The sequence below is a fragment of the Pocillopora verrucosa genome, chromosome 4 (assembly GCF_036669915.1).
Source record: "Pocillopora verrucosa isolate sample1 chromosome 4, ASM3666991v2, whole genome shotgun sequence".
NCBI lineage: Eukaryota > Metazoa > Cnidaria > Anthozoa > Scleractinia > Pocilloporidae > Pocillopora > Pocillopora verrucosa.
This window is the reverse complement of record NC_089315.1, coordinates 16,299,800-16,318,205: the sequence shown is the minus strand read 5'-3', so window position 1 is coordinate 16,318,205 and position 18,406 is coordinate 16,299,800. Positions and strand designations below refer to the sequence as shown.

Sequence of the window (18,406 nt, the reverse complement as noted above, 5' to 3'; positions counted from 1 at the left end):
ACTAAGGATGACTCCACGAAAATTTTCCAAAATGGCCGCTGTTGGAGGAATTGTTGCTCAAGAAAACCATGGCGGATTTTCGTTCGAAAACTGCAAAAGGTTTGAATTTTAAGAATGTCGAATTTCCTTTTATTCACCTTCTTTCAGTTCTAACTTTTTGATCCCATCGTAGAAATGCCATACTGGAGAAAATGGGCGCTAAGCTGCCCACAGCAAGAAAAACTGGTACAACTATTGCGGGAATTGTATTCAAGGTTAGATTTGATCTTCCTGTTATTGGGTATTTCTCCCTGATCAGTGATCGATTTGTTCGTGATTAGCGGGTTTAAAGGAACAAATGTCTTCGGAATTGGTTCTTCTTCGAGATCTGTGGTCTATCCAACTCTTTATAACGTTTTGTCGTGAGCACATGTAAAACCAGTAATGCGTTTTAGTGAAAGAAGGGATGGTCTAAATCTGCTAATTGTTACCTTTGTAGGATGGCGTCTTATTAGGTGCTGATACAAGAGCTACTGAGGTTAGTATTAGCTTTTTATAACGCATTTTTGAGGTCTAATCAAATAAGAAATAAGGCTTCCTTTACGCATAACATTATACTTTTTCAAAAAGAAACGCTAGTCGCAAAGGTAATACTTATTTTTCACCATTGAATTCTTTTATTGAAGAACTGCACAACTTTTTAAAACACATTTTTGGATTATTTTGTGATTTGTGTTTATTGGGAACTGGTCACCAATGAAACTGTAATTGAGGTCTAATGAAATATGAAGTAAGGCTTCCTCTACGCATAACGTACCATTTTTAAAAAGAATCCCTAACCGCAGAGGTAATATTTATTTTTACCATTGTATTCTTTTATTGAAGAAATGCACACTTAATCAAGGAGGGAATTGGAAAGAAATGTTGCTACGTGTAACTTCTCTTTGTGGAAAAACAGTAGAGTTGTAGTACCAAATAATATCTTTGAGGGCAAATTTTAGTGCACTCAAATTATCATGGTAGAGGCTGCCATTCTGAAAGATGTCTATTTCAGAAATCTTTCTTTTTTAGAAATGGTACAACATTAATAACCACTCACATTGGTTGTTGTTCTGGTCAAAAAATAGTCAGAACTTTTTAGAACAAGTTACATTTTTTATCTGTATGTATATGCCTACTACTCTTTGTGGCTCTCTCTTTTTCATTCAGTGAATTCTGATTTTGACTCATATTTTTCATGTTTATTATTTGTTACTTTGAAGGATACAGTTGTTGCAGATAAAAACTGCTCCAAGATCCACTACATAGCTCCCAATATTTAGTAAGTACTTCAACTTTTTTGCCTCTGTCAGGTTACATTGTATAGTGATACACTTTTAACTTTGTGTACCAGTGTGCATTAGAACAGCATTTTTTCCTGGTGGTTGGTGTTTTCCTTTTATTTCCTAGTTTATAAAAATCGCTTATTCCAATTCGTCTTTTTCAGCTGCTGTGGGGCTGGTACTGCTGCTGATACAGAGTATGTTACAAATCTTATCTCCTCCAACATTCAGCTCCATAGCTTATCCACTGGACGACAGGTAAATGTGTATATTATTTACTTCTGGCCCTGGTTGTTTGAAGGATGGGTAATGCTTTCCACTGGATGGTAACCAGTCGACTCGCCGACAGCCCAACTCGCCGACGCCAACTCGCCAACGCCAACTCGCCGACATATAAAATCGAGTAGAGACGTCGGCGAGTTGGTCGTCAATCCAATACAACTTATTAGAAGTTAAACATACAGAAAAGTAAACGATATTTAGTAAAAAAAAACACTGGTGAACGTTGGTGAACATCTAACAGAAGCTTAAACATTGCTGAACATTGGTGAACATCACCAATGACTATAACAGCTTAAGACGCGAACGAGTTATTGTGCGACAACAACACCGTAAAGACTCATCATGTCAATCGCTCAGATTTTTTAACGAAAACTTGGCTTTCTAGACAAGATCTTTAGTAAAAAACAATTATTGCAACAAAGTTTATAAGGATCTCAAGGTGAATAAAGCGACGTTAACATCGCCAATGAACAAAATTGGCTGTAGACGCCAATGAGTTGTGTGAGTCATTGGTGATGTTTACTTCGCTTTATTCGCCTTGAGATCCTTATAAACTTTGTTGCAAATAAAAAGAAATGCTTTTTACTAAAGATCTCGTCTAGAAAGCCAAGTTTTTGTCAAAAAATCTGAGCGATTGACATGATGAGTCTTTACGGTGTTGTTGTCGCACAATAACTCGTTCGCATCTTAACCTGTTATAGTCTTTGGTGATGTTCACCAATGTTTAAGCTTCTGTTAGATATTCACCAATGTTCACCAGTGTTTTTTTACTAAATATCGTTTACTTTTCTGTATGTTTAACTTCTAATAAGTTGTATTGGATTGAGGACCAACTCGCTGATGTCTCTACTCGATTTTATACGTCGGCGAGTTGGCGTCGGCGAGTTGGTCCGTCGGCGAGTTGACCGTAATTCCACTGGATGAATCTCTATCCAGTGGATAGCGCAGTACTTTTCCTTAATACTTATCTGCTGAATAGCAATTTATCTGTAGGATAGCATTATCTGCCCTTTGAACAACTGGATTCTCCTTTGCCAATTATATGAATGACAATGAGCCTAGTGATGTAATACAGATTTGCTCAGATATGATTCACATCTCACATTTTAGGGAAGATAACAATACTTCTCCTTGAAAATTCACATATTTGCACTGCAGTGGAAAGATGAAATTAGAAGATCCTCGCAGCTAAAAACACTACTGAAACTAGTAGTTGTAAGTAGGACCTGAAAAAAAATTTCAGGCCTGTACGGGATTTGAACCCATGACCTCTGCGATACCGGTGCAGCGCTCTACCAATTGAGCTAACAAGCCAACTGGGAGCTGGTCAATGAATTGGGTACAAATAAACATCCGAGTGAATGAAGATTTAGATATATGAAAATTCACATATTTGCACTGCGGTGGAAAGATGAAATTAGAAGATCCTCGCAGCTATGAACACTACTGAAACTAGTAGTTGTAAGTAGGACCTGAAAAAAATTTCAGGCCTGTACGGGATTTGAACCCATGACCTCTGCGATACCGGTGCAGCGCTCTACCAATTGAGCTAACAAGCCAACTGGGAGCTGGTCAATGAATTGGGTACAAATAAACATCCGAGTGAATGAAGATTTAGATATATGAAAATTCACATATTTGCACTGCGGTGGAAAGTTGAAATTAGAAGATCCTCGCAGCTAAGAACACTACTGAAACTAGTAGTTGTAAGTAGGACCTGAAAAAAATTTCAGGCCCGTACGGGATTTGAACCCATGACCTCTGCGATACCGGTGCAGCGCTCTACCAATTGAGCTAACAAATACTTCTCCTTGATCAGAACTATGATTTGTAAACTTGATATTTTACTGAAGTGGCACAAAGTAAGAGTTCCTTGAAAGATAACACTTAATGCAAAAGGTTTTGCTGATTTTGGAAGGAGAGTCTAAACCTTGGCTGATTTAATGAGATAGCTCAGTGTTTGAAATTAATTTCCTTTACAGGCCAGGATTGTTACTGCGTTACGTATGTTGAAACAGCTGCTGTTCAGGTATTTAATCTCTAGAGATAGATTTAAAAAAATGCAATTCTTACTCATGATGCATGTCCATAAAAGTATTTTTTTATAATTTATAGGACATTTCTCCTTGTACTTATTTCTTTGATAATTGACATCACTTAGTCCATGCTGTTCTTTATTCTACAGATATCAAGGGTACATCAGTGCTGCACTTGTGCTTGGTGGTGTAGACTTAAATGGCCCTACACTTCATACTGTCTACCCTCATGGAAGTACTGATAAACTTCCATATGTCACAATGGGTAAGTAAACATCAGTTAGATGCTCATATCTCATCACATAAGTAAAGAAAGTCACTGAAGTGGTTTTGTTCATGTGTAATGTGCACATGTACAGGCCAGGCATTAGTTCAGTTAGTGGTTTGAACTGGAGTAAAAGCTGAATATAAGTTGCTGTCATCTCATTAAAAGCATGTAGTCCTGCAAAGCACTGTTTACATTGACAGTGACCAGCTTCTTGATATCATGACTGGAAGTCATCACTTATGTCAAGGGTTATGAAAAGTGGTTCTGATAAATGTCTTACCGGTAGTAACATTTCAGTGTTTATTTAAATTTAAGGTTCTGGTTCCTTGGCTGCCATGTCTGTATTTGAGTCACGATACAAGCCTGATATGGAGGTAATCACTTTAAATTAATTAAAACTTTATGTAATTTACACTGACTTTCACATGATCATGGTTAACATTGTCATTGTGAGAGTGGTTGCACTTATTTGGGCTTTACTATTTATGTCTGGATTTATAGTTTTGTTTTGTTTTGTTTTTTTTTTTAGCTTGAGGATGCTAAACAACTTGTTCGTGATGCAATTGCTGCAGGAATATTCAATGATTTGGTGAGTATATTTTTGCCTTGATGATAAAAATGAACCTTGCAATTCTTGAGAGGCCATATTTTTGTTTTCATACCTTGTGCAGCAATTATTTTATTAGGTGTAACTGGTTTTCTGGCTGTGATCTGCTCCTTAGGGATCTGGCAGTAATGTTGATCTATGTGTTATAACCAAAGAAGGAACACAATACCTCAGGCCTTATGATGTGGCCAATGAAAAGGGCATCAGACAAGGAAAGTACTCCTACAAGAGAGGCACTACAGGTTTGTTGCAAGTGTGAACCACTGAACATCAAAAGCAACAACAACAAAAAAATTGTTTGACTGGTAACACTTTGCTATAAAGAACTATTCCTATAGACCCACTAAAGTAAATTAAAGTCACAGAAAAAGATCAAGCTTAGCCCTTGCAGGTTCTTAATTAACTGTATGCTTGATTATTTGAATGAAAGTTAATAGTTGACTGTGCAAATTTTCTTCTTTCATGTTCCCATCCATGTAAAATTTTTAAGAGACCAATGGAATTCTTTTCAAGTTTGTTGATCTAAAAAAAAAAGGAAAAAACATGAAAGAACCTCAACCACTTTGTCAATAGCAGCTTACAAAATGTACATCTTTTTACACCTAATTTCTATTAATATTGCAAAGCACCATAATGATATGCACAATTCATCGTACAAAAGGGATCATTGAGAATTTAGAGGAAAGTTTTTTCCAAGTTCAAAGTTGCCAGTCTGTCTGTGGCTTACTATTGTTTCTGCTGTCAAACACAATCTGACAAATTCATTTTTTATCACATCCCCACAGCTGTTCTAACTAAAGATGTAAAACCCATTGTGATGGAAGTGACAGAGACCAGAGTAACAGGAGAAGCCATGGAAATGTGATCTTTCCTCGCTCTTTGTTCATCTCTTTGAATTTGTACACTAATACAAGCTGTAGTTAGAACTTCTGTGTTAAGCTGAAACTCTTCCAAAAGTTTACAGTGTAACTGCTTTGTGTTATCAAAAAAGGCTACAAGGAAATGTGTACCATGTTATTAAAAAAAAGGTTTGAAATAAAAAAAAACTGTGCAGGACAACACTGTGTTTTGTTTTATGTGACATTATAATCACTCCACCTTGATTCCAACCAGATTTATAGTATATTTGAGAGTTGTAATGGTTGTAGTGTGGGTAGATTTGACACAACTAGCACTCTCATGTTGTTGTTTTGAAACTAATAATTAAGCCTTCCCATAGGTACGACTACCCTTTATAAAATGAGATGAGGAGTGGATCTTCATATATTCTGTAGTGACAGTTCTCTATAAAATGGAGTTCTGGTCAAAACACTGACCATAATGGGTTTATCTAAACCTCTATAATATTTGTTAACAGAAGCAACAAAGCCTCCAAAAAATTTGCAGTCCAGAGAATGTAGAAGGAATACAAGACATGAACATTATTTCATTCTCTTCACCAAAGAAATAATAGCCTATCCCTAAGGCCAGCTAGTGAAGAGGCTTCTGTTTGAAGTTGGGACCACCCAATGCGAGGCTATGAGTCGTTGATGAGTGGTTCAGGGAAGAGGGGGTGATGAGGAAGACACCATCCACCTTAATCCACATACAAATTTTGCCCTCCCTAGACCACAGCTTCAGCCTTCTCTCATAAACTGAGGGCATAGAACAGGGAAGCCTCTACCAGGCATTCAGTAAAACGGAGCCAATTATAATTAGTAGCAGGAAAGTGAAAAGGAAGGGGAAGTTTGAGTCAGGTTGGGTTGCTTCATTACACAACCAGAAATAAACCTCCCTTGATTTCTCACTAATCTGCCTGCATGGCACTGCTTACTTTTGATCTTCGTTTTTCTAGGTGAACACCTGAGATTCAAATGGGATTTCATCCCATGCTTCCCAGGCACTACCAACTGAGCAACAAAGCCACACACTGGGAGCAGGGAAAATTTGAGGGTACCTCTTTCCAGAGGGGAGTATGATAACAACTTGTGATGACATAAATTTTGATTAATTACAAAAAAAAATTAATAATTTGATTCCAATAATGCTAATTCTGTACCAAATAAGGCAACAAGCACTTTCTTTTACCCCATATCAATGAAATCATATTATCCAACAGTGGCTCACATCACAGGCAAATGTAATAGAGAAAAAGAATCCAGTCCCCTTCTTCTGTAAAATGAGATTTATTTAGCAATCCTAAAGAGAGTTGCCATTTCGAGAGACACAAGTTGTATCACCTCTGTGAAGTGCTAAAGTTATTATTTTTAAGCACACCCTGAAACTATATTACACAACCTAAGTAAAGGCCATTTACATTTTACACACTAAGTGGATCTTAGAATAAAGTGAAATTTGAAAGGGTCACAAACAATATTTAAACTTGAGACTTCAGTAGTAAGAAGATCTCTATAAAATAATTCTTGCTGTGAAAATCCAGAAAGTAATTTATAAAATACTTGAAAAGATACAACATTTTATAACCCCTAATGGAGTCTCATGCAACTTCATTATCCTTTTCAACAGAAGACGAAAAAAACTACAAAATGTAGAGGTGCAAAATTGCAGCTGATTATTTCCGCAGTATGAATAAATAAGTTCATGCATCTGTGCAATGAAATGTTGCCATATTCAATTTCCCTCCATGAAATTCAATTTTGCATGCAGTTCACTGTGAATTGAATGTTTGAAAACCAATTACATTGTATCCACTAAGAAAAGTTCTTAAGTTAAGGCAATTAAAAGAAGGTGGAAACCCAAATATCACTCTTTGGTTAGAAGATCAGTTGGAGTTTTAAATCTTTGACCATCCATATTCATCTCCAGGTTTCTCTCTTTTGATTCGAATTTCTTTATTTTCAATCAATTTCTTAAAATTAAGATATGCTACAAGGCACACTCAACCAAGAATTTTGGGCATTAATATTTGTAATAAATTACTCAGTGTATCACTGATATTACTCATCAAGTTTCTTTAAATTATTGTTTCATTTGGGGGGAAGAGGGGAACTGGTGAAGATTGCCTGCATGCATCATTTGTGCCACCTCATTGACTTTTGTGATACCTGGCCTCTGGTCTGGGTCAGATTTAATACACCGGCTCACTAAATCACGCAACTGCAACAATGCACACAAAATTATCTCAATTAGTAAAAGAAAAATATAAAGTCTGCACTTGAGTCAAGGGGACCTCAAATTGCAAAGTTCATTCCAGTCTCTCATGAAACCACTAGGAGTGTTGCAACTTCCCCTGGATAATATGCAAGTTCATTGCAGGTCACCTTCCCCCCCAAGCATTTTTTCAGGCTTTCCTGACATCTCAACACCACCCATTTATACTCCTGAATGGAGCAAAGAACAGTGACAATTAATTGTCCTGCCCTGGGACACAACACAATACCCCGGCCAGGTTCTCTCCACTCCAAGTCCAGCTTGCAAACTGTTCGGTTCATGCATCTCCAACACACCATATTTTATACTTTGGCAAAAAGAAAAGTTTGCCAAGAAAGGAGTTCAACTGTACAAAACATGCTAACTTGTATTACCTTTTCAGAGTAATGTTCTGCTGGCAAGGGGGGGTAATCACAAGATTCTATCTTCTTACACAGTGAATACAGGTTCATTTTGTCACCATAGAAAGGTGACTGGAGGGCAGCCATCTATCAAAGCAATTTGTACAAAGAAGACCACAAATTATTTTATGATAACACTTTCTCTCTGATTAACACCTTCCATAAACTATTATTCAACTCATGCTATGTCAACATTGCCAAATAATACCCTCAAAGATAATTTGACAGCATTCTCTTCACCCTCTGGTATCCTAAGCCAGTGTTACTAACCTCATATAAAAGACAACCCAGAGACCAAATATCAGACTTGAAATTATATCCAGTTTCATGTATCCTCTCTGGCGACATGTAATAAGGTGTCCCCACTGACAATGAAAAATCACATCAGTATCTAAAAGATTCTACCAGTTTTGCTGGCTAACTTGTGCATTCCCACTAACATGAGAATTATATTGCTATCACTACAACAGCCAAGCTCATGGCTATTGTCTACTGTTATTTTGTACATGTATTAATGTTCAACTTGCACAAAGGCTGGGAACTTGTGACAGTGTATCACTACAATTTTAACCCTGCAAATTTGAGTTCAGCTTGGGTTTCCAGACTGGGTTGTTCGAGGGTTGAGATAACCCAGGGTTAGTGTGAAATTTGATTTCAGATCTGAAAGTTTTATAAGAAGATTCAGTTTAAGTCCATTTGTGTACAATTTGGTGATTAAACGCTCTTAAAAGAATAGGGGAAATTATCCCAAAACGGCTTTTAAACAGAGGAAAATAGATACCTGGATTAGAATAAAACCCTGGGTTAGCACTAATTAGCCTTGGAACAACTGGGCCCTGGTTGTGTGGATTTGTGTTATTATATCACTTTTCAATTGTCCTTGTAAGCCTCAAACAGAGGTACTTTGTGTCCTTGGGAGTGGACTTGTGTCAGAGCAAATGTAACTTTACCGTAATATAATGAGCCAATGTGTCTTAAGTGAAATAAATGTTATTCTCTTGGAGGCTTTGCACAGCTAAGTTAATAATATTATTAATAGATATATTTTTATCACCTAAAGAATGTGCAGCAGTAGTCTTGGAACTAAAGTATCTTCCGAGACCAAGGTCACCAAGCTTTACCACACCAGATGCAGTTATAAAGACATTGGCAGGCTTGATGTCTGTAAATAAAGTGTGTTAACATTTGAAAGGCTAGACTCATAAAGGCCTCCAGAACAGTGTCACCAAACTGAACCTTCTCTGAAGAGCCAACAAATTTAAAACTTAATAAAGTTTATATCCTCCTGACTAGAGGCAGCATTGTGTAAAACTCAATTTGTGGGCTTGTAAGTGTTACAGTAATCAAATATTTACAGAAGTGGGAGTAACTGAGGGTGCTTATTTTTATGCTGCTGTCAATGACTGACAATTGGAAAGCTCAAGTAGGAGTCATCATCATATGAACAGTCTTGATCATAGTAGGGAAGCCTTGTGGGATGGGGATATCCCTTTGCAGAGAGCCAAGTATCCCTCAAGCTACAGTACAAAAATGATGCAGCAAAAAGTTCAAGTGCAGTTGATAAGTTCACCAACCTCTGTGCATGACACGTCTCGAATGCATGTGCTCCAGAGCTGCAGTCAGTTGAACAAAGTATTTCCTGAAACGTCCAATAATAAAATTATAGCATTTACAGATCTGAAATTCCAACACCAAAAACATCTAAGGTTTATGTTAAATGTGCACATAAATGATAAGTAACATGCCAAATTCAGCCTTGGAAAGGTTTCTCCCCGATCCTTAATAACCTAGAAAAACAAGTTGATAACCTACACAAGATATTGAAAAAGTGTCAAAATTCTTTTATCTTAGATTCAGCTGAGTGAGGAGCTAGTCCGATAAGAAAGATTCTCAATCATTTTGGCCACAATTACTTGAATGTTTTCTAAATAACAGCCAAAAGGCACATGTTCATTACTACCACTCTGATCAGTTTCACATGTATTCTTTCAGTCTTTGCTACCCTTCATCAACACCCACAGAAACAGTCAGCTCAAAATGCACATAACACAGTGAGTGCTACATGTATTTAGGATAAACAGGCAGGCAGGCAGGCTCTTTAAAGGTAACTGCTCCTTTTGATGTTTACAGTCAAATATGAGGCTGGGACACTTACCAAACTGTCCTCTCTGGAATCAATCTGTCCTGTTTTTTGAAATGCTATTTTAATAAAAAATATATATCTCAATTAATTATGAATATTAACACAAGAAAATATTTATCATGGCTTCTTTTTTTAACCCTAACAAGAAGTGTTTTTAATTTGCCATGTTTTTTAAATTCCTATTGCATCTTTTTTTTCATGTTTTTAGGGCTCTAGTACTCACTTAAGGGAATAAATTAATTTAAAAAGTTAGATCTCAAGGTATTGTTATTTGTAAAAAATGCTGTAGAAACAACATTTTTGAACATGATTGGCTATAAGCAGCCAAATTTGAGAACTGATCGGACTATGTATGTGTCAAACTTGTTAAATGAACAAAGTAATAGGCAAAACAAGGCTCATGGCTGTATAACTCTGAGTGTTTTCCTGTTCAGGCGGTAATCAATAAAATTTACCACCCAAAGTGCTCATTACTACTGCTGAAAATTTCTTGAAAAGTCAGCAAGTAAAAGGAATGCTCCACCAGTTAAATGCTTAAAAAGTAAGGGAGAACACTGGTACCCTGTGTATCCACAGTACAGATCATTACATCCATTTTCTCAAGGAAAAAAGTCAACCGATATGTTTTATCAACAAAGACATTTAAGTGAAGGTATTTTGTCAAATGCCATATCAAATACAGTCTTAACTAATTAGTAACAGTACTTTGTGCCATCCAATTCTATCTGTTAATCATTTGTATGATTAAAGACTAGATTGGCTGACATGCAATCCTGTTACCAATATCAATAATATAAATACCAGTACATGTACATGTATATGTGAAAGTTGTACCATACAGAGAATTGTTATACATTTTCCCAAGTGAACAAAGGCCAGCATAAAAATGTTTCCCATTGCAAACTTAAATGTGACAAAATTTGAAGAAATATTGCTCTTTGTTATTGCAAAATGACATGAGTTGCAGGTGAGTATCTTATACCAACTTTTGCAAGAAAGTTCAATGAAATTTCAAAAGAACAAGAAATGAAATTCTGCAATTTCTGTTTGCACTACTTTTGCACAATACTGTGTATGTGTAAGTCATACCTTTATCATTCTTGATAAATCTCCTGCATCTGCTAATTCTAATACTATAACAAGCTGTGGAGAGTGCAATAAAAAAAGTAAGATTATTTGACTCTTACATGATTAAGTAAGGAATAATCAGATACAAAAATTGTAATCTGATTTTCTACCTTTTTTTCTTTAAGACTAAAACTGAAATACAACTACCTCTTGTTCTCATGCACTGCTAGTGCTGATCTATCATGCACACATTTTACTTTAGGAAAGGAACAATAAGCTCAGAGCTGCACACTACAAGTTTTATTGACACACAGGACACAAAAAGAATCAATAAACAACAACATACCTCATTATTCTCTATAAAAGAAGCCAAATATTTGATAACATTGGGATGGTTTAATTGCTGAAAGAAGAAAACCAAGGGTATCAAATTTGTGCACAAGAAGGTACATTTAAGTAATTTTAGACAACGATGGACATTATTTTCTGATTAAGTTAAAGAGCATTCTGAACCTAAAGGAGTGAAGTGGTATGTTCCTCGAGAAATTTTAAATTCTGAATTCATGTCTCCCAAGTGACCCTTTTCCTGCATTCTAAGGTCTTCATTCGTGTTACTTCATTATTCTTTGAAGGCAACCAACTTGGACCAGTAAGTTGTCTGAATCTTATGATATTGTGAACAAGCTGTAGGCAGCCAGTAGGCCCACTACATGTGGATAGGTCTACCTGCTACCCAGCTATGGTTTTGAAGTTGCAAGAAGAGTAATGTGGGAAACTAGAATTTTCATGCCACTGAATTTTGAAACCCTTAGAAGAGTAATGTTGAAACTAGAGTTTCCATGCTGAATTTTGTGTTCCACAAACAAACTAATGTGTTGGAGTAATAAGGTGTTCTTAACCCTAATACGTAGAATTTAGGCATTTCCTACCTAAACTTGTTATATCAAATTAATGCTGATTTAGCCACAGACACCCTTAAAACCCTCAAACAGGAACAAAACCATCAACAAAGTCAACCCACACTTTACAAAGCGTATGAAGAATCAAATATATTCATGGGAAGCAATGCTCTGGACAAAATGTTTACCTGAAGTAACTTTATCTCCTTTATACAATCTTGTCTTGCTTTTGCATCCATCATTTCAAAGATCTCAAGAAGATAACATTAAAAATAAATTTATATGAAAACCAGAAATATCAGTTAGAACTGGTTGAGAAGTTGGAATATAAATTAAATATGCCAAAATTAATAAGTACACTACAATAAATTGTACACAACTATTTTAAAATTCCCTTGTCAAGGAGTTAAGATGGAGGTATTAATAGATTTTCAGGAATAGCATGAAAATAACTTGCCAAAATCATTTTACTTGACTAGATCTCAAAAACATATTCTTTTCCCTTACCATCCATAAAATTTTGACAAGTTTGACATCATGTTCCACATGCAAAAATGAAATAACCAATCAGAACATTATTGTTGTACAAAGGTCTAATAATTTATTAATAAGAAGGACTTCTCTTCCAAAATTTACTCTTAACAAAGCAAAAAGTATTGATAATCATAACAAACAGGTGGCAAATTGGTTTGTTTATTTAGCACCTTGTTTTCAATTTGGAAAATTCTCCTGTTTCAAAAAATTTAGAATTAATAAAAACAATATCAGTTGAGTGTAAGGGAGATGTTAACAAATGGACCATCTGCAAGTGCATTAGATTCTAGTCCACCTGCAACAACTAACCTAACCAGAGTAGAGTAGAGGTTGGGACAAGCCAGTTAATAATATAGTTCACACTTAATCTTAGAATAATTAATTTAGTGGGAATATTCTTATTGAACATTCCACAATAAGTAACACTTTTTTTTTGTTGTTGCATATAATGCCTTCAGTTTTCAATTCATTATAAGTAGGCACAGTTCAAAACTCGTCGGTTGACAATAGATGTATGCAAATTTCTAATGTTATCTCTAAGCAAACAAATTGCACCTGGCTTCCGTGTTACTATCTTTAGATAAGTTTTCTCCTTTCTCTTCATTGTTTTTTGTTGCATGATGCACCTTGGTTCAATAACTTCCCTTCACTCAGTTACAGGGTGTATTTGGGGCAAACGAAAGCCATTATTTACGTGCTATGCATGTAGGAAGAGGTTGCCATCTCAAAAAGTGGCCCCCGTCGTGCAAACTCGAAGCCGATTCTTTGCCAGAGTAATGAAACTTGTTTACATTAAAACACAGCAAAATTTACTTTCAGACAAATGACAACCTATGCATGCAACGACTAAACTCACTTCACAAGCAATTATCGCGAAATTCTCTTGAACCGAATCGAATTCTTCAGTCGCCAAGCACAGCAAACCAATTACCTGTGCGTATGAGGCCCAAAAATCCCCCCATCGTGAACTGAAACCGTAGTTAAGAATTGTTCGCGGGCTAAGCATGAGCTCTGTCTCTCAATATCACCGATCGAATTTTAAGCTCACCTGTATTTTCTTGAGTGCAACTATAGAGTTGTCTAGGAGACATCGAGCCTTGTAAACCACACTAAACTGTCCTTTTCCGATTTTCTTCTCAATTTCAAAATTCTTCTGACTAGTATATTGCAGGCCAACTGCTTGGCCACTATCAGTAGACATACTATCGCCATTTCCTTCCTCCATTGCAGCCATACTAATCGGTTTTTTAATTTAACAGGTTAAGCGAGCTAACTGTATGATCACTGATTTTCAGTAATCTTGTCGGCAATCAGGCGAGGTCTTCTCCTGCGGGAAAACGGAAGAAAAATATCACAAATTGTGACGCCTTCAAACACAACAGCTATCTACTTGCAAACAAAGATCGATAACGATAATTCCACAGCGACTGATGAGGTCTTACATGATTCGATAAATGTAAACTTCAATCGATTTTGCATAAATTTAGACGACTACTGCAAATGGGAACAAGACTTTCGAAGTAATTACTAATAGTATAAAATCGAACCTCGTTGGAGGACACAAAGTGAAATTCTAGAAAAGGTCACGAATTCACTGTTTCTTACCAACCAAGGACAACTTGAGAAAATTAATCGAATATTCCCCCACCTTAAATACAGAGAACCTACTACCATGGAATTTAGTCAACCAGGAAAACACTTTGCAAATGACAACAGCCATAAGCTAGCACGTACCGTAAACCTCACACTGTTTGGAGACCTTCGGGCCACCTGCAACGAGATCCACAAAGTCTTAAAACATCATAAAACAGTGATCGTCAGTAAAATGAAACCTGGTGAGCTTAAAACGTTCTTGATAGCAGGCAAAATTTAATATTCAACAAAGTTAAAAGCTCGCGAGTAACTCACACTGGACAAGCGAAGAGTTCAAATTTACAGTCGGAACTACTCAATCGAGACAAGACTTACCTTGCGAACAACAATTGTTAAAAGCTCTGCATATCAAACTTAAGTAGCTTAACACTTAAATGGCGAATGTCCACGCAAAATCTCTCGATAAATTCCACCAAGACAAGCGCTACAAAGGGTCAATTGTCGAAACGCTGCTATGGTCGTACTCGGAAGTGGCCCATAATTCAGTTCGCGTTGACTACGCCAAGCAGACACACCGCAGGCAGCGCACGGAAAGGAGATATTTTGAACACACAACTCTCCCGTAAGGAATTTTAATTGATCGAGAAAAACCATTATTTTTTCCGCTTTCGCTTTCGTAATTTATAATATCCTTACCGGAAAAGACGTAATATAAACAAGAGAGGCCACTCATGATATCGTAGAAAAAAAACCACAATCATTTTTGGAATTCAAATTTGACTTTCCAAATCCGCGTTTAGTAAGACAACTGGAAAGTCCCGAGGCTTATTTTTTTAAATCCGACTATTTTACCAAAGAAGATCAAATTCGCTGGTTGAAAGAAAAGCAGTTTATTTTGATAAATATTCGTGAGTGAAATTACCTTTGTCTTGCACGGCTTTGAACTTCTATTGAAGCGAATCAAATCAATAAATCATCGGCTTATCGCTCACTTATTCATGAAATCAAAGAGGAAACACAATGAGTTTTTATTCACTCTCTTCCGCTCCAAAAAATTCCTTTTCCCGATGGCATTGATCGTCTTGCCTTTTATTTCTTCCTCGTCTTAAGACGTTTCCTCGTTAGGTTAGCATGACAAAGCGAGCAGAATATTCGACTTATAATAGAAATGAAAACGTTATCATCAAGGGTCAACGAGGAAATAAAAGAAACTGGGGTTGCCAGACCTATTAGCCGCTTTTGCTAAACCAGCATTTCCTTTCCTAGTTTTTCTTGGCAGAGTTGACCAGAAAAGGATAATCTTTTACCCTCGTCCAAAAACTGACAAGCTCATATTAGAATCATAACAAGGTGACCCAGTGTCAAGGACTAACCGTGATTGGCTAAACAGAAATTCTACTCCAGCACGTTTCCCCTGATACGCGTGGTTAGCAAGCTGTCGTCGTTAATTTATGTAACGAATAATTTCCATTTTGGACGTGCGAGCTTGCATGTTAGATCAAAAAGGGCTTTCAAGAGAAGAGGAAAAGAGGAAAACAGAGGTTTTACGGACAATCCTTTGAAATGACCGTTGATACTGAACTTTTTAAAGAAAAGAGAATCGATACCATACAGAATTTCGTGACACAGCAGTAGTATTTTGCAGTCTGTTCAACCTCGATCTTTTACTCCTCGAGGGGTGCTCGACATTAGTGAAGAACTTTTCTGCAACCCCTACCTGCATGCGAGCAGCGTATGATGCCAATATGATGGGATAATGGTTATATATCTATGACATTCGAACAGGTTTCCGTTTCGGTAAAATGCAGCGATCCAGTTGAGAGTTTGGGAGCATCTTATTCTCGCAGCTTAAGCTTGATGGAAACAAGAGCAAGTTTACGGAGGACAGCGTTTGTTACGTTTAGAGCTGTGTGACCGTGTGGAGTCTGGGTACGAGACAAAGTATTGACAGAAAACAAAATTGTCGAAGGTAATCCAGAATTGTATTGGTTTTTCTGCACTACGCTCTATGATTGGTCTTTGAAACTCGCGCCATCCTCCCGACCAATCCGATCCTGCACTGAAATCAATCACGCCTAGATCACCCTCGATTTCCAGCGTTTAAGTGAGGTAGTTCAAAAGTCTATACAATTTCTTATCGACTCAAACTGCGTTGGCGTTTTGTCAAAGCCAAAATTCTTGCAAGTAGACACCCACTTCACTTTTTGCGACGGATTTTATCGAAAAACATGCTGATTTCGTCAGTACAATCACTCAGTTTTCCCGAATTAAACTAATTTCTATTAAATAGCTCTATTGTCTCAAGGCTTGATTTGGACGTACATCAATGATTATCTGTGAAACCAAGTTTGCCAAAGCTACAGTTACTAAGGTAATATCGTCATATTTGGCTGTATGGGCCCTTAGAGGGTGGATCCAAATCCCATATTTTCCCAACGGTTTTTTCCCATCCTTAACTGTTCAGAAATTCGGTAAATTGTATCTTTACGTAATAATACAATGCTTACAGTAAATTAAGGAGAAAGAGGTTCCCAAGGCAAAATAACAGAGTCATGTATATACCATTTAAAAGGGAAAATATAACAATGGATTTAATATTCAAATCAGTTTGGGCTGTTCTCAAGAAATGTCCTTTAACTTTTGATCAGAAATCGCCTGATCAATCACTTTCAGATCTCTCAACTATCCGTGTATGGTGCGACGAGATAAGCGCAATGTTGAGTACATCACGATCGGTTAGAATCAGATCTAAGCTCTGGGATGGATCTGTTGACCTTCGTTGTGCAGTAAAGTCTCCACTGATGAAGAGCCTTGCTTCTTTGTTCTCACGGTTTCATGTAATTGGTAGGTGCATCCAATACCCCACAGTGACAGGCCTCTACATGATAAAACGAAACAAAAACCTAATCAGCGTAAAGGGATTTTCCATGTGTTCCTGAGTAAGATTTACCTCGAGAAATTAAGCCTAATAAACGAATAGGGAGCAGCCTTGTGTTTAATACGATCTCCTTTTCTAACCTTGTAAAATTCGCAAACAAGACTGACTCGCTAGGCTGCGGATACAATCTCACCATGCTTTCATTAACAGAAAATAATATTGCATTGTAATATTATAAGTTTGAAGTACTGTAGTATCGTAGTATTGAAGTTTTGTAGGTTGTAACGTTTTAATTAAGCAAAATGAAGAAATTATGAAAAAAAGTCTCTCCCTCGGTGGGATAGTGGGGTTTCCCAAACATCTCGTTTAGATATACGTTACTGACTGGGCACGAGGCCAAGATGGCTGGATTTTGGTTGAGTTCTTTTTTGCGTTTTCCAAAAAAAAGGAAGAAATAACGAGGCTAACATCAAGCCATCTTGACCGAACAAGCTTTGTCAATAAAGGATTTATAATTTAGCACAAAATTTCACTTTATCAAGAATGAATAGTGACTAGAGCCGGGAAAGAAAGACAACTGTGTTTGTGGGGCAATAAATCCATGAGACTCGTTTATGTCTTCTTTGTTCTGACTGTCTTCTGCCGCTTTTTGCGACCCCATCGCTGGCATTGTCCAGAAAAGTAAGAACTCTGTTAGTCTACTACAAGCAATTTTTTAAAAAATTTCCTGCCCGGGATCAAAGCCATCTTCCCCGCTCGGGTAGCCAATCAGAATCATCAATATATCTGTAGCGCCCACGGCCGCTACTGATAATTCTCATATCCAGCTGCTAACTGGGTACAATTTAAACGATGGGTGAAGAGAAGCACTGTGAGAGAAAATTGTCAGACCTAGCAAATCTGCCAATCGTTTAGGATTCGGCTTGTTTACCTTAAAATATATGAGGTCAAGCTATTTCCTATCACTTTCATTTTCCGTCATTCTGTTCACTTCTTCATTCTCTGTTGACCCGTCAGCTGTTACTTGCAATCTGTGGCGAAGCTGGCGACTTGAATATAATACTTGAAATAAAACAATTGTGAAACTTACCTCAGCTTGTCAAATTGCGCTCAACGTAATTTTACGATAAATTGCATTTAAAAGCTTGCTTTCTGTCGCTGAGTAGTATATATTCCTACGCCAGTAAAAGGTGCGTAATAAAGAAGTTCTGTGAATCATATGGATAACAAAGTTTCCAATGCACCA

At 36.9% G+C, this 18,406-nt stretch overlaps 2 protein-coding genes across 3 annotated transcripts; one reads left to right on the top strand and one right to left on the bottom strand.

The window, feature by feature from the left end:
- Window positions 1-12: 12 nt before the first annotated feature.
- On the top strand, window positions 13-5,547 carry LOC131788505 (proteasome subunit beta type-7). Its single transcript, XM_059105593.2, has 11 exons — window positions 13-99; window positions 173-254; window positions 479-517; window positions 1,242-1,300; window positions 1,466-1,559; window positions 3,566-3,612; window positions 3,769-3,884; window positions 4,203-4,261; window positions 4,417-4,476; window positions 4,610-4,736; window positions 5,280-5,547. The coding sequence occupies exons 1-11, from the start codon at window positions 32-34 to the stop codon at window positions 5,357-5,359; spliced, it is 831 nt and encodes a 276-aa protein (XP_058961576.1). The 5' UTR covers window positions 13-31; the 3' UTR covers window positions 5,360-5,547.
- A 1,093-nt stretch (window positions 5,548-6,640) lies between these two features.
- On the bottom strand, window positions 6,641-16,120 carry LOC131788510 (serine/threonine-protein kinase Nek7-like). 2 transcript variants are annotated; one of them, XM_066165538.1, is made up of 12 exons: window positions 16,000-16,120; window positions 14,424-14,459; window positions 13,738-14,016; window positions 12,344-12,406; window positions 11,603-11,659; window positions 11,278-11,331; window positions 10,201-10,244; window positions 9,620-9,684; window positions 9,100-9,207; window positions 8,316-8,410; window positions 8,019-8,132; window positions 6,641-7,590 (listed from the first exon to the last, which is right to left on the bottom strand). In XM_066165538.1, exons 3-12 carry the CDS (start codon window positions 13,921-13,923, stop codon window positions 7,453-7,455), a joined length of 924 nt encoding a protein of 307 aa, XP_066021635.1. In that variant the 5' UTR covers window positions 13,924-14,016; window positions 14,424-14,459; window positions 16,000-16,120; the 3' UTR covers window positions 6,641-7,452. The 2 variants fall into 2 exon arrangements, with proteins under 2 accessions (XP_066021635.1, XP_058961582.1); XM_059105599.2 differs by lacking the exon at window positions 16,000-16,120 and adding an exon at window positions 14,658-14,836.
- Window positions 16,121-18,406: the final 2,286 nt, after the last annotated feature.